At 39.2% G+C, this 17,577-nt stretch overlaps 1 protein-coding gene across 5 annotated transcripts in view; it reads left to right on the forward strand.

Moving 5' to 3' along the window:
- Nucleotides 1-17,289, forward strand: part of CLCN3 (Cl-/H+ antiporter 3) — a 141,100-nt gene extending 123,811 nt beyond the window's left edge. For 3 of the 5 annotated variants that reach the window (XM_088448455.1, XM_088448456.1, XM_088448457.1), the window contains 4 exons: nt 587-985; nt 8,125-8,341; nt 10,817-10,892; nt 15,185-17,289. In XM_088448455.1, the coding sequence (XP_088304581.1) occupies nt 587-985; nt 8,125-8,341; nt 10,817-10,892; nt 15,185-15,346 (854 nt within the window). In that variant the 3' untranslated portion in view covers nt 15,347-17,289. The remainder of the gene's footprint in view (nt 1-586; nt 986-8,124; nt 8,342-10,816; nt 10,893-15,184) is intronic. The other 2 variants (XM_088448458.1, XM_088448460.1) reach the window with 1 other exon arrangement.
- The last annotated feature ends 288 nt before the right edge of the window (nt 17,290-17,577 follow it).

A 17,577-nucleotide genomic window follows, 5' to 3' on the forward strand; every position in this document is an offset into this window, starting at 1 on the left:
GGAATCATTTGGTCTGGCCCTTGAAGCTTTATTCTGCTAGCCCCATCTGGCTAGCAGGGTGCCTAGAATGGCGCCCTGCAGCCAGAATCTATACAGCAGTGCTGTCCGGAGCGTCCTTAGGATGCTTCAGACAGTCACTGCTGCCCTTACAGCTCCCCAGAGCATCCTCAGGATGATCCAGCCATTGCTGTAATCACCGGCAATTGTGGCCCGCCCCGTGACATCACAAGAGGGGGAATGACCTGCACCTGACCCTCTCATAATGTTATATATATATCAAAATTGCCCTTAGTAGAGAAATGGTTCCCCACCCCTGATATAGAGGCTTTTGGACCCTTATTAAGGTGTAACGGAAGACCGGAGCAAATGCTTATGCTAGAATTATATAGTTTACAATTTACGTTCTGAGCGAGTGATATGATCAAGTCTTATCTAAAGTTTTTAACACACGCCTGTTATGTAATCTTCTAACCTCTGCATAGAAATATGAATGGTTAAATAAAATAAGCAATCCAGTTTATCATATTGCTTTTGTAAATGATCTTATCGCTAATACAAGTTTCTTATTATTTTGTATTTGAAATAGGTGGTGTAACCAGAATGACTGTGTCACTCGTAGTTATTGTATTTGAGCTGACAGGAGGCCTAGAATACATTGTGCCACTGATGGCTGCTGTAATGACCAGTAAGTGGGTAGGAGATGCTTTTGGACGGGAAGGCATCTATGAATCTCACATACGACTGAATGGTTATCCTTTTTTGGATGCCAAAGAGGAATTCACGCACACAACTCTGGCCCGTGATGTGATGAGGCCTCGAAGGAATGATCCTCCGCTTGCAGTTCTCACCCAAGATAACATGACTGTAGATGATATAGAAAGCTTGATCAATGAAACTAGCTACAATGGTTTCCCTGTCATAATGTCTAAGGAGTCACAGCGACTGGTTGGGTTTGCTTTAAGAAGAGATTTAACACTAGCAATAGGTAAGTAACATGTACATTGTGGTTATGAGTTCATCATTTAATTACAATAATAATAGTGTACATTTTCTGGGTGTATGTTTTGCCATATTGCTGTTTTCTGACCTCTGTACTGCACATATCAGAGTGTGAGTTTAGAAATGAAAATTTGCCATTACCTTTGCATTTTTCCCCTGCAGCCATTGTTATGGGGTGACATGTTGCAGTATAACAATATAGGGTCTAGTTACTAAGCAGTGTTAGGAGACAGAGTGAAAAGTGATAAGGTGCCAGCCAATCAGCTAACAACTGTCATTTTTCAAACACAGCCTGTGAGATGACAGTTGGGAGCTGATTGGCTGGCACCTTATCACTTGTCACTCTGTCTCCTAACACTGCTTAGTAAATAGACCCCTATATCTCTTCCCTCTTGTCATGATTGTCAGTGGCAGTATGGAGTGCTAAGAGAGTGTGGAGCCAGTAAAATGGTTCCACCGCAAACAGCCCAGACATTTTCTAAACACATTTAGCTGTGTACAGGGCCAGTGCAAGGTGTCATGGCGCCCTAAGAAAAATGTATGCCTACCCACCCGTATTCCTTCAAATACCTTCACAAGTGACTTTTGGAAAAAATAATTCTTCTTACCTGGTCCTGGCTGGTGAAGCTGCGGTCCAGATACACTGATGTCTGATGCAAAATGCTGACTGCTGCTGCAAGGTTTGTAGATGGGGTGGGGGTGGGAGACATGTAAGGACAAAGGGTAGGCAGCTGTAATACATGGTAAGAAGAGACTTAACACATACCAGGGTCACACAGTCTTATAGCACTGAAATCTCTCAATACTCCCCCAGCAAGGAAATGAGGCAGCACATTTATAATCCAAAATGAATGCAAGCACTTACCAGGACCTCTGCTTCAAGACTTACTATACAATTTATTACTCACATCACAGATACAAACCTAGCCAACGTTTCTATCACCTTAAGTAACCTCCTTCAGGACATAAACTCCCCAACCGAAAAAAACCCAGCAACATATCCCCACAGTACAATCCACCCCTCTTAAATACCCACAAGGCCCGGCCACATGAGACGCCACCGGAAGTGACGTCATCAATCAAAAAATCTTTAACATCTTCAAAATCAATTAATGTAAGTTATCCATACCCACTATGAAAACCGATTAGCCTATTTTATTTATTTTTTTATTGTAGTAATGTTAGCCACATAGAAGCCTTCCAACCAACTATAGACATCGCTGTTTTCTCATTATTATTACAGAGACCGGGACCCTCTGTTGCCTAGCAATAGGAGTAGTTTCCTCTGTTCAGCTCTAACATCTACTTAGTGTTTGGCTTACCCTGCCCCTCATGACATATTATATTATCATGGATCGCTAGGAGGGGTAAGGGCCTCTCCACTCTCCGCTGCCATATCCTGGACACCCTGGTCCGTGATCCCCTCATGGAACACATAACTGGAAGATATATATATATATATATATAGATCTCTCTGTCTCATTTCCAACAAGGGGTGCAGCACTCACGGCCTACAGTAAATTATCCACATCGCAGAAGATGTACTCCATGATGCAGATAATAATAAAACACTGAAATGATGACATAAATTTGCTGACGTAGACTGCGAGTGCCGTACCTCTTGTTGGAATACTGTTGTGTGTGTTATATGTATGTGTATATATATATATATATATATATATATATATTTATTTATTTATTTTTTATGCCAAAGGCGCTTCCTAGTGCAATAAAGCGCAAATGCCACCAATGTGTGCTCAATAAAACTGATAAGTGGATTTGTACCAAATAAAAGAATAAATAGATTTTAATGGAACTCCATTCTTATTGGAGAATTCCTTCCCAGGTCTAACAATGTTAAATTCATGTGTACCTGTGGGTAAACACTTAGATAAGCCTATTTATTCTTTTATTTGGTACGAGTCCACTTTTCAGTTTTATTGAGCACACATTGGTGGCATTTGCGCTTTATTGCACTAGGAGGTGCCTTTGTCGTTTATTATATTACAGATCAGAGGAGGTGGTGTGTATCTACACAAGGAGCTTTTTGTCGTCCTTCACATGGATTTCCTTATGCACTTTTTTTGAGAAATTAATTGGAATTGTATTCCCTTGGACTGATTTGGACTTTTTTCTTCTTTCTGTTTTATATATTGTATACACTTTTTTAGCGGCAAGTGTTTCTTTTTTAATAAAAAAAAAATATATATATATAATATATATATAGTATCCAACTGGATGGCACTCCCAATCAGCAATACAAAGTCTCGGGTGCCCTCTGTGGGAAAACAAAATCCCCAGCATACACAACAGATCGGCGGCACTCCAGCATAAATAGAACAAGTAGGCAGGATGATATTCCAACGTTTCGATGCTTTATTGCATCTTTGTCAAGGTACAAAATGCATGACATAAACACACTTATACCCCTCACCACATCACGTGCGTCGCTGCGGCTTCCGGGTCCGGCTAAGGAGCGCCCTCTTGTGACATCATCAGCACGACCCCCGTAGCCCGGCAACCATACTAAAAACAAATAAAACTTAACAGCATATCACAATGAGGAAAGGATAAATATAATCCCAAAAAAATATAAATACAATGTTCACAAAAATTCACATAAAGCATAAACAGATAATTAATGCAAATCAAATGCCAGTAATAAACATTCTTAATAATAAGCTTACAAAAAATCTTAGTGCACCTACTACATATACCAACACATCAAATTAGCAGATAAATGCAGCAAGGGAAAACATTACAAATACTGATGTTAACCCAACATACATATCATACTAAATATTGTAAACACTACCCCAACTCAAAATACAAAATATACACATTTCTATTAAGGCTCCATAACCTACAGGAAACAATGGAGTCCTAAATTCTCATTCAGTCCTTTTGGTTGTAATGTACCCAGTCTATGAATCCAATGTGACTCGTACTGGAGCAATTTACGCGATCGATTATCACCCCGATTAGACAATGGAATATGGTCTATGATAATATACCTGAGGGCTGATAAATTATGGCCCGCCTCCAAAAAATGCCTTGCTGGTCACTAGCGCCAGCTGAAAGGGCAGCCCTAATGGCCGACCGGTGCAAGGCCATTCGTTCACTAAGGGTCGGATCCGTTTTGCCAATATAGCTGAGACCACACGGACAAGTGATCATGTACACCACAAACTTAGTAGTACATTTTATTTATTTATTATTTATTACCAGTTATTCATATAGCGCATACATATTCCGCAGCGCTTTACAGTGAATATTCGTCCATTCACATCAGTCCCTGCCCCAGTGGAGCTTACAATCTATATTCCCTACCACATGCTCACACCCGATGACGGATAGAGTACCGTTTGCCACTGTGTGGGTGGAGAAAACTATCACCAGTACTCAAATATTTACAGGTTAGACAATTCAGATATTTGTAACATCCATTTTTTGTTTTTAAGAAATGATCCTGTTCTTTGACCCTTAAATGACCGATGTCTGTCTTGACCACCCAATCACGTATGTTCTTACCCCTAGTGTAACAGGGCATAAGAGATGTTTCTGCCAGATTGAGGTCACTATCCTTTTTTATTATAGGCCATTGTTTCCTAGAGATGGTACTAATCTCCTTACTTAGAGTATTAGTGATTCACCCATGGTAATCTTTCCAACCATTGTGCTTTATCACTAGGGTGCAATAGATGTTCACGGGGTAACGACATGGCTCGAGCTTTTGCCCTATCCAATAAGTCTCTTTTATACCCCCGTTTTAAGAACTTTACAATCATCCCATCAATATTTTCAGAAGCCATCTCAGTACTACTACAAATACGACGAGCACGTAAAAACTGTGAAAATGGTAGACCATATTTAGACGATCTTGGATGAAAACTATTAGCGTGCAAAGTCGTATTTCTATCTGTAGTTTTTTGCTGAACAAGGACGTGTTTAATTTGGTCCCACATTTGACAATCTCAACATCAAGAAAAGTCACCTTCAAGTCATCAATAATGTTTGTCAATTTAATCGGACTCTCTTGAGTGATTATGTTTGTCCATCAGTTCCTCAAACAGTTCTTTTGAACTGCACCATATAATAAAGATGTCGTCTATATATCTAGCATAAATTTTTATATAGCTCGACATCTTAGAAGAAAAAAATGTCACGTTCCGCATATATCATATACGCATTGGCGTACGATGGGGCCACATTCGACCCCATCGCACACCCACTGTGTTGCAAATAGATTTTCCCATCAAAAATTAAATAATTATGGTTGAGAACTATTTCAAGCACTTTGGTAACAAATGATGTAACTGGCCCCTTATACAGAGGATTACCATCAATCAGACTGTATACTGCCCTGATTCCTTCATCGTTGGGGATGATACTGTAAAGGTTTGAAACATCTATACTACACAAATAACATTCCTGTGGTATATCGCCCAATCGTATTAATTTATTTAGAAAAGATGTAGTGTCTAACAAATGATCCGGATGTCCCATGACACACGGTTGTATAAGTGTGTCCAAAAATACAGATGTCTGCTGAAATAGAGATCCCCGGGCTAAAATGATTGGACGCCCAGCGGGATTGTCCAAACATTTGTGCACTTTCGGTAGAGTGTACAATATGGGGGTGATGGGATACTGGGGCAATAGGGCATCACTCAACTCCTGTGAAATGATGCCCTCCAGTACCACCCCCTCCAAACATTCCTGCAAAATCCCTTTAAAATTTGCAGTAGGATCCAAATCAAGACGCATATATATCAACTCATTGTTGAGTTGTCTCATCACTTCTGCTGTATATTTGTCAAGATCTTGTATTACAATCGACCCGCCCTTATCTGCGGGTCGTATAACAACATCGGATTATGAAGACAAAGATTTTAGCGCTTGAAATTCTTCCCTACTCAAATTACTAGAACATCTAGGTGCATTTTTATTTAACACACTAACATCCTTATCAACCATATTAATAACCGTTTTTTTAATAGAATGATTATTAGATATGGGATCAAATATAGATTTCATAGTAAGCTTAGACACTGCAGTAGGTACATCACAAATTTTACCAGTTATTGGTTTTGCCTTTTGATCCCCTAAAGAATTCATGCAGTTTCAGTTGTCTATGGAGTTTGTACTTCTCAATCTCCCAATTCATGTTGTCAAAGGAAACTGTGGGGACATACGACAGACCCTTAGATAGTACCTGATGTTCAGTGTCCGTCAGATGCCGTTTTGATAAGTTGAAAATGATGTTCTCTTCAAGATCGGGGGACGTCCTGGTCGTCGTCTTCCGCGACCACTGTTGTCCACGCCTCGTAAAGCGTCTCCTTGATCGATAGGATGCTGGCGTGTTCTCACCCCTAAAGGGGCTCTTGGAGCATTTCGACTTGAGGTGTCCTGCACATATGAATCACTTGTGGTTATATTATCCTGTGTAGAATCATATCCTCGTTGATATCTACAGAAATTCTTCCGACGAGGTTTATCAGGTTCTTGCTGCCCTCCATGAATCCACTTGTAAACGTGGTTTTGTTCATAATCCAGGATCACCTTAGATAATTTATGTTTCTTAAGCTGGATTAAATCCCGCTTATACGTGTTGAGCTGCAAATTCAGTTTTTCCAACCAATCTATTTGTGAGTCAGATGTTAATGTGGCTTTATGCTCCACTTCAAAAGCAGTAATTTTTTCTTTTGTGAGATTTAACTCACGAGTAGCCTCCTCTATTACCAGCAATATAAGATCATAACTGCATTTATTCAAAATGCTAATCCAACGTTTGCAAAAAGATATGGGGGGGGGTGGTTTAATCCGAGGTGCTCTTTATGTACATGTTATCCCCTACCTCGGCTTCTAAAAACACACAACACCATCCAAAGAACTTGTCTATACCCCAATACAAAATTAGTACACAACCGCACACACTATTATTATACAACCCACCTACCTTTATGATAACATTAATAGACGTCCAGATATATTAATTTATACCCAAACACCCATATAACACTAAAAAGCCCCCCATTCCCCCACAGAAATGTACCTTTCATTGCAGGAGGTCCTGTGGTCTCTTCTTTATGTCTTCATATTCCCGGGTTCACCGCATGGAACTGGCTGGGGAGGATTCAGGTGCAGGAGCAGGAATTGGCGGAGTCTGCAGTGGGAGGGACGGAGCCTTGGAAGGGATGGCAGAAGAGACAGAGAAAACAGTAGATTGGTTGCTGGCACTGGTGGAGGAAGCAGGCACCATGTATAGAGGGAAGGGTGCGGTGCGGGTATTGTTGCGGCTGGCTGCGCTGCACCTGACATGTCTGACTGTGACGTGTGTGGTTACAGCCAGACAGCAGCTACTAAGTGCAGGGCCAGCGGCTGCAGCTTATGCCGACTGTGGCCACCGCCACTGTTATGTAAAATAAGGATGTTGCTTTCAGCCTCAATGGTGTCCGCCTTAATGCCGCCCCCTCTGGTGCTGGCGCCCTAGGCAGCTACCTAAAGCTGCCTAATGGTAGCGCCGGCCATGGCTGTATACATAAATACATATACCTTGTATTATTCTAGTTGTGTTGTAAAAACTATTTTCTATAAGTCTCCTTCCTTTTCCTGGCAGCCTATTGCCACTGACAGTCTGACAAATGTTGTGATTCTCATAGAAAGTATGCCTAATGCCCCACCGCTACCAATATGTAATTGTGCATCCATCCCCCAACATAACACACATTACACTTTCTTTACCACTTACCTTGAGATTCAAAAAGTGTGCTGCCGGCACTGCAGAATGGTCCTGCTCTGCCAACATGGAAATGGCTAGATGGGTCAGGAGAGTGGCACATCCATGTGGGTCTCCTCCCCCTCCCACTGTACTGGTAATGTGCTATGTGATGCCACGTGTAGCGGAACCTAATACTGTAATGTATGTGCTATAGGGTGGGCATAGATAGTTGACTGGATTTTGGTATACTTGTTCATTTGTAATGAGTCCACTTTAAAGTGTTAAATATTGAACATTGAAAAGAAGACGATGCAGCCATTTTGTAGGCTGGACCGGTATTCGCTTGGTGATGTGATTTGTTTGCTTATAGATCTGAAGTGGTGAATTCATTTTTGTGTTTTTAGAAAATGCCAGAAAAAAACAGGAAGGCATTGTTGGAAGTTCCCGGGTATGCTTTGCCCAACACACGCCATCACTTCCTGCAGAGAGCCCTCGCCCTTTAAAGCTCCGCAGCATCCTGGACATGAGCCCGTTCACCGTGACTGACCACACACCAATGGAGATAGTGGTGGATATATTCCGCAAGCTGGGGCTTAGGCAGTGCCTTGTCACACACAACGGGTAAGTCCCTTAGCTTGCTCTCCTCTGGCTATTTCTTCCTGTAGTTCTAGCTTCGGGACATAAACTGCCTGGCAGATCTAAATAATGTCTATTAAATACTTAACCCTTCTACTTAAATGTTACAGTAAAAGTACATAAAATGATCTGTATTAGATAATTGTTAGCACAGTAATCACTTGGTATATGAATGTGACCAGAGTGAAAGTGTACCGTTCCTGCATACACTGGAAGAAGCCATGTTGTGGGCTGAATAGTAATGTCATCCTAAATATGGCTGCCTCCAGTGTGGGTAGCTGGCAGGTACACTGATATAGACCAGAATGTGTATCGCACAATAAAGAGATACGTTTCAAATGACCTATTAGTTCATAGGTTTTTATTATAAGAATATTTTATAGAATATAATATACTGTTAATATTTCATTTTTTGCATAAAATTCATGTTTTTTTTGGGTAGGGGGGATGGATATAGAGAAATCACTCCCCATAGAAGTATGCCCATTGTCGCGATTTATAGTGGGGTAGGAATTTTAAGGCATTGCATAAAATAATTCTATAAAGAGAATGTTACAGTTGTTGCAGTGTAAGAGAATGAAGCTTGAGCAGATGCTTACTTGCTTTGTCACTCACTGGGCTGCATTGCTTTCATATTGTGGGCGCATTACTAATGGTGTGCTGCCTTTGCATCCCTGCTTGCACTACTATTTGTGACTTAATAGGCATAATAAAGTCATTTCAAATTCTTGAATACATAAAAAACATATGTATATTGCAACGTTTAAACAAAGAACAAAAAAAAGCCCATCACCACCTGAAATTAACTTATTTATTTTTATTCAGCATTGGCATTGCTTGTACTTTAAGACATTGCAAACCACTCAGATGCCTGTTCCCAGCCTGCATGGAATACCATCAGTTATGTGTTTTAGTGCTAGGCCCTGCTATCAAATACTGTAAGTACATTACGGTGTATTACAGAGGGAGTTCTACAGTTCTTGAGAGCCATGAAAGCACTTCCATGCAGACTAAGAGCCAGCAGCTGCTTGCTTTAGTTACAGGGATGAGTGCGAAGGGACAGCAATGACTTATGCGGGAAATACCAAAAGGCTGTCATTGCTGTCTAATTTAATTGGCAAATTGTGGCATTTTATTATTTTTGATATTTCCTATGTACCTTCCTGTAGACACTCACTGATCCACCCTCTTGTTGACCTTTTTTGTATCTAACAAAAATATATAGTGATTAGGTGTCACTATATAACTATACTAATTGAAGTGAACAGTGTCAGTACACAACACATTACAGTGTTCCTTTGTGACTGTAATACATGTTTTTTAAGGAAAACACCAGTCGCTACAAGGATTGGTGGAGAAATACATAGCCCATGTGTGCTTTGTGATCAATAGGTAGATTTAGACAGAAATAACCTCAGGTGCTTCTAATCTCATTGTTAGTATTATTTTATCTGGAACATTTACAATGCAGCTTTTTATGAAGAATGAAATGTTCCTTTTTCCTGAATGCGGCAGGACTGTGGTCACACCGCCATAACAGTGTCTTAGTGTTAGCTGGCTCACACTCCTTGAGATTGTAATTCTCAGATCATATAGCTCATCATAGCATTTTCCAGAGCCAGATAAATCCACAACGCAATTTTCTGTAGTACATCCACGAACTCTAGATTTGTACTATTTTATTTTTTTCAGACAAATGTAATTGTGCATTAAAATGGGCAAACATTTGTACTCTTAGGGGGGAATTCAACTAGCCGCAGTAATTTACCACAGACTAAATGATCCACATGGCTATTCAATTAGCATCGAAGTGTAGCACTTATGGGGGATTGTTTCACCACTGCGCAGGCAGTGAAAAAAATCCCCGATAACTAGGTGGTTAACGGGTGCCGCGACCCTATTAATGCTCATTAACATGTCAATTTAACAGGCGTTAAAGATATCGGGTAATTGAATAGGCAATAAAGCCCCAATGCAACCTCCCTTTTTCACACATGAAAACTCTTCACAGCGAATTGAATTTCCCCCATAGAAAGTCAGTGAAACATACAATTTCACTGTGGGCTCCATAAACTTGCATACCGCCATATATATCACATCTGTTACAGGTTATTACTAATTCTACACCTAGGTCGTCTCACACATGTTGCCCCTCAATATTTTCCTGCGTCGGAACATCTTTCAGTCACAAACACAGAATTGCGGGACGGATGGGAAAGCGTTAGACCCAAGTCACATGGGCTACTTTGTAGCTGAAATAGAAGTATCATTGTTTAATATGGAACATGTATGATTACTACTATGGTAAAGAATCCCATGTGACCAAGGCCTTAGTGGTGTATGTGTCAGCCATCTCACTCATTATCCCATAGCACTGTCATTATTTATGTTGCTTCATTCTTTTTGTTTTATCCATTTGTAGTTCAAACTCAGTTATTAGCATAACGTGATCTGTTTCAGGACTGTCTTGGGGATCATCACAAAGAAGAACATATTAGAACATCTCGAGCATCTAAAGCAGCACGTGGAACCCTTGGTGATTAGACAAAGCACCTTTTAACCTGTAGCCACCTCTTAGAAGGCAGGAAGCATGAAATTTGTGAACTGTATACACACGCCAATCACCTGAGCAACAACATACTATAGCAGCAATCTATGCATACACAGGCCAGACTGCTGACTACCTCTCTGTACTGTATAAGTTCAAAGACATCCTTAATAGTTCAGCCCTTTTGTCAGGACAGTAACTTCTGCTCTGCATCTGATGCAAATTGATATCTTGTTGTTTTGTTAAAGCAGCATAATAGACCAGATGCTTACTAAGCACGGTCTTTCCTCAGCACTGCTGTGGTCACTTATGTACCAGGTAATATACATATGTGGGAAGGCCTTTATAATGATTATAAAACACACATGTGGGTATGGCTGAGCCTAGAAGTGATTCTACCATCACTTGAGATGTCATCAGCTGCTTGTACTACATGAAATGTACTGAAGTCCTGAATAGGACATACCACCCGACTGATCCATAACGTCTTGTATTTTTGTACTGTTACATTTTTGTGTCATGCCTCCGAGCAAGTCCTGGCTGTGCCTTTCAGAGGTGAGCCAAACCCTTTCCCTATTAGTATGGTGCCATGTATATTACATACATGTGCTCTTGGCTGATTCGTGATGTTTATGTAAGGGATCATAACGCTTCTAGCGATACATCACTAAAGCGCTGTAAAGGTCTTTATATTTTCTATATAAAGCATTACAGATCATTTACATTTTACTCACGTGTCAGTGAGTAAGCTTGTATTAGGCTGCTGCTCTGTGCTCTGCAGGTAATAGATTAGTTAAAGGGAAGTTAATATGTGTACAAGTCTGGTCAGCTGGACTGTAGTTTGCTTTCTCCCTATACACAATATACTATATCATTATATGCTGCCACTCTGCTCGTTTACTTAAGATTGTTGCTAACATTGCACTTGAAAGCAAATTATGCACTAAATCATAACAACCAATCAGATGCTTGCTTTTTATTTTCTGATTGGGTGCTATGTTTTATTACAATTTAGCACCTAAATGCAGTGTTTGTGAATGACAATCACTGTGCCTTGTCATTAGATGCCAGAAGCAGAAAAATATATTTTCAGTTTCTGGAAGTGTTCTCCTAGACTTCCATGGATGTGGAGGATCACCTATATATAGGTTTATTACACACATACACTAACTCTCTAATGTTCCATAGCTAAAGGTAGAACAATGCTTGTACCACTTATAACTAGAGAACACCAGAAGACAGCTGCTACAGAAAGTCCAATCCCAACATTAGTTTATTTTGATTAAAATGTGTCTAACTACACAATATATTGAATATAGAGACAAATCCTATGGGAACCACCTTGATACCAGATTGCACGTTAATTGAGGATAAGAAAACATTGATCTATCTTTTCCAGACTGGTTCTTTTTGCAGCTGTGGGTGAACTATATACTACCTGTGCCAATGATTGGCTGATAAGATGTTTGTAAACACAGTATACAGTGCCTAGGACTAACTGGGCATTTTGTTTGGCTGCAAAGCAATAAAATAGCAATCCTTCTATAACTGCATATTCCGCCCATCCCGATCGACACATTAATATTTTTATTTAGCTGTTGAGCGGAAGTATTTCTGTACTCGCACTGCGACTTGTTTGCTGTACTTCCTGCGAAATTACTGAATACGCTGTAGGAGCACATTTAGGGTTACCTTGGCCATGTAATAAGATTCTAATCTTATTTTATATACATTACATTACCCACATAGGCATTAAAATGGGTAAGCAAACAGTAATCCTGAAGTCTTGAGTTTCCCACACATTCATAGTTAATGAAGGAATATCTTATGCACCAAAGAAAAATGTTTCCCAGATGGACGGAAGTACGGGAAATGTAAAGGTATATGATCCCTTTTCTATTATTAGTTTCCCTTTAACTTTAGTTCAGTACCTCCAAAGCATAGCATTGTTAAGCGTATTTCACTAGAGTTGCCATTAGCACCATTATGCCTCCTCACCACCTATAAACTATATGCTATTTCCTTCATCCAGAGGTTCCCAAACGGGGTCCACAAGGCACCACAAACAGTTCAGGTTTTATAGAGATCCATGGTTGAGCACAGGTGGATAAATCAAATTGACTGAGGTACTTATTAAGTCACCTGTGGTCAAGCATGGATATCATTAAACCTGGACTGTTAAGCTGGCCACACAGTAGACCAACTTACATCCAACCATCCAACTAGTTTATTGGTTGGAATGAAAGTCTGGTAAGGTATGAAGGCAAATGAAAATCAGCAATTTGCTCCCAAATTCCGGAAAATGGACAAAAACTGTTGTTTGAACAAATTGTTTAGATCAAACATTTAACAAACTTGTCTGACGACCATTTTCATCTGTTTTCTGGCATTAAGGAGCAAATTTCTGATCCTCATTTACTCCCACACGTTGCCAGATTTTCATTCCAACAAGCCAACTAGTTGTATGGTTGGATGTAGTTGGTCTAGTGTGGGGCCAGCTTTAGTGTGCATTGAGGACTGAGTTTGGGAACCTCTGCCTTGAGCAATAAATGGTAGTAGAAAATCATTGCTTTGCCTTTTTGGAATAAAAGCCTTCTAACTTTTAATTCAAACATTTAGTTCAGGAAAGCTAGTCTAGTGCCTTACAGCCTAACCTTTGCTGCAGCTTTTAACAAACAGACCAAACATCGTAGTGATCTTAATGCATCTAATATAATTGCATATTAAATAATGTTTTAACTGTGTTGCTGTGTTAAAACATTCATTCCACATTCACCTGCTTTAGTTCATCTCTTCTTTTCTAATACTTCACAAGAATTTCATGCGTCCTCTCACAAGTGAAAGTACTAACTAATTAACAAGGGCATCTGCTCAATATGTTCCACTTTGTGATGTTATCCTGGTTGCTATTTATACTGTGTATTAGAGGTATAATCCAAATTTCAGCTGGACTCCAAATTTGTATTTTTCTTGGCAACTAACTTATATCTTGGCAATCAGATATTTTAAAAGATGTTTCAATCACTCAACTCCTCCTGAAAAATCTCTGAATAAAGACTAGATAAAATATTCAGAAAGTGAGGATTACATTCCCCAGAGAATAGAAATACCACGTGTAATTTAAAATATCTGCAAGTATGTCAAGATTATTTATGGATTGTACAAAACTCTTACATAGGCACAATTAATACTCATTAATTGTATAAGAATTAAGTCTTAAAGTGTACCTGAGATTCCACACAGCTGAGGCAGCCATTTTGTTGGTTGAACCAAAGAATGCAGGCTTTTCACTAGGGATTAGTGACATCCCTGAGAGACAAAATGTCTCCTCCCTCTGTGATTTTCTAACAAATGGATTAGGCTGTATTCTCTGGGTCATGAATTAGTCCATTAAAAATGGCTGCCTCCACTAGGTGTATGCGATGGGTAAACTGTAAGAAGGACCTGTGCCCAAATTATATTAATATGCAACCAAAAGAAACAATGGGAGAGATTTATCAAAACTCTGAGAGACCAATCGGCTTCTAACTGTCAGTTTACAGCCTTTGCTATAAAAATAACAGAAGCTGATAGGTTGGTATTTTATCTCTCTCCAAGATTTGCTAAATCTCCCCCAAAATCTCTAAACTGAAGGTATGATTTGCATATACCAGGATAAAGATCACATTTACTCACACATTTTAATATATTTTCTCTGTAGTTTCCCATACTTATTTTCTTCATTGTCATGTCTGCACACATTCGGCTTATATGGGAATCTGGCACAAGGAGATAAACTGGATTATTGTATGTTCACACTGAGCTGTTTACAACCTGTAATATAGGTCATTGGACCATAAAACTTATTTTAAATCAAATGGCACTTTGACATGTCTGACCTCGGTCAGTGTGTGTGTTATAAGGTAGCTTACCTTGATTTCTCTAGTACTTATGCTGGCCCAATAGGATATTGCAGGCAATAAAGAGCTCAGTTCTTCAGGATAAGTATTTCTCATTAAATTAATGGATCAATACTTTGTAACAAGTGAAAACACTGAACATTTCTTTAATCGCTTTTTAATTGAGCAAGCCTTTGCTGTTGAGAGAGCCTGTCGCATTTGATCAGTAAAGCCATTAAAAATAAAGAAATCGGGTATTTGGTGGAGGGTCTACTCTTATGTGAACACAGATGTTTCTGTATTGTACAGTCTCTTTCCTGTTACACAATGATCCATCTACCTCCCGTTTCATTTAATAAGGTTTTCTTTCCTTGACTAATCGAGCATCATTTGTTTTTTCAGACGCCTCCTTGGCATTATCACAAAAAAAGATATCCTCCGTCATATGGCCCAAATGGCAAATCACGACCCAGAGTCAATACTGTTCAACTGAACGCCATTTTTGAAGACGAGCGAGAGGAGACTGAGGAGGAGGTCTTCTTGCTAAAGGAAACACTACCCTGATTGTGGGATAATATGGCAAACTGGAAACAATATGATAAAGATTCTCTATTTGACAGCATATTTGCCTTCCTCCTTGTACATCTTCAAGAAAATTGAGGCACCTGCATGGGTTGCCATTAGAGGGCAGTGTAATAGAAGTGACACAAATGGCAAGTCTGCAACGGGGAGTGTAAGAGTCGTCTATGTTGTCCTGGCTGAGAACAGGAAATACGCAGAATTGAGCCATCTTTATGAAAGACTTGCTATCCTTTTTTTTATCATTGGAGGAGACAGTCTTTATGCTGTCAAATTGTTGTTGGTTTTTTTTGTACATTCCAGAACAGATCTAGAATTTCTCTATATCCCTCTCCTTTCCACACTACCCAATTATACTCCATGAGGAGACACTTAAAGCAGCAATGTCTCATATTGAGAGATACTGCCATTTTCATGAGTAACATCAAATACAAGAATGTGCCATACAGTGGTTAGCTGGGTCCAGAAGTGCTGTCACATCAGCTCTTACATGCGGGGGACATGCTAAACCGCATATAAAAGTGGATTTGTTTCAAATAATCTGTGCTCTGTACCATGGTGTATAGTGGTTTATGCAATTTGATTTTTGTATGCTGGAAATCTTTAATCTACTAATGTTTTGCAGTGTTAGGACTGTTGTTATAGAGGCGTACATAATCGTTGCCCATGCCATGGGATAGAGCCACTTTAATGAGGTGTAATGACTGATGCTGTACTGTATTTCATGTACCGGAACATTTGCTTTGGCATTGCACTATATGATGCTTTTGGGATGTCATGGAACACCTACACAAATCTATTTTTCCTCCGTGTAACACAAGAACAGCAAGAACTAAGACCTATCCAACCTGTTTTACGTAAATAACATGATGGTAGAAATGCAATGACACAACAGTGGAAATGTGGATGTGTATTTATATTCTGCTTGATGCTCAGTCATGCCTGTTTCAGGGAAATGGATCAACCTACTGGAGGAGAAACTCGATTTATAATTGCACTAATTGCATATCTCTAACAAGTGTGGTTATTCATATATAACTGGAGTAAATTTAAATCTATTTGACACTGGACGTTAATTGTAATTGATCTGTTGACTGTGAAACTGAATAGAAATAATTATAGGTGAAAAAAAAAAAAAATACAAAAAAAATCAGCATCCAACCCAAATGTACCCAATACTATATGCCTCATACTGTTGAATTGTTTACTTAGAACCTATATGTTATAGGCCTTGAAATAACCGGTATTTTAAACAGAAATCCTCTACGTACTCTTTGTTTGTTCAGTAGGCATGAAGCATATTTAAGCACAGTTGTGTCGCCCTCATCCTGGTAATGTGGAAGCCTAAAATTGATTGAAAAAGTAAAATACCTCTAAGAAAGCAATAACACATGGTCAACTTTATAATAAAAATAGTCATATCTACACGGGAAAACACACTGGAGTTGCCACTCCGAGATCAAGGAATACATTGTTGTATTCGTAATCTGTTTTTATTAGTTTTCACAATTGTTCCATGCACTAAGGAGCTTATTGTGCTCCATATAGTCACTTGATATGGATTTACTGCAGGGCTACATTGATTTTATGTTATTTCAATGTGTTCTCCTAACAGACCACATGCTTTGAATATTACACGTTTAAAAACTCCTGTGCAAGTGCATTGGTTATCAGCTGGTCTTAAAGGACTTCAAATGTTCTAGGCTTTACAGAGATGTGTTTTCTTAATAATGTGATTTCTCCTGAAAGTGTTCCCACGGATTGTAGAAAGAGTAACCGCAGTAGCATGTATACATGCAATTTTGGAGGATGTTATCAATTATTGAGGCATTTTCAAATCATCTGAGAAAAACTAGTGAAGTGGAGACATTCTGTATTGTGGAAAATTACTAAAAATAAACGTATTAAAAACAAAAGACAAAACCCTATAGCTTTTACTATTGTTTGTTGTGTTTTTGATAACATTACAATTACACATTAATTCAACCAAGATGTCATGAACATTCAGTATATGAACAAGGAAACTTCTGAATCATAAATTCAAATATATATATATATATTTATATATAGTATGTATGTTATAAGGGCACAGTCGTGCCCTTACATTAAGGCTACATCTAAAAAAACGGATTTCTCCATAGAGAATTCCGAAGGAGGGGGGCAGGGTGTTTAAGGGGCTACACCTCAAAAGCTATAGGAGGTACAGAGTTGAAATT

This window comes from Taudactylus pleione, unplaced genomic scaffold, assembly GCF_031769625.1.
Source record: "Taudactylus pleione unplaced genomic scaffold, aTauple2 ptg000021l, whole genome shotgun sequence".
Lineage (NCBI taxonomy): Eukaryota > Metazoa > Chordata > Amphibia > Anura > Myobatrachidae > Taudactylus > Taudactylus pleione.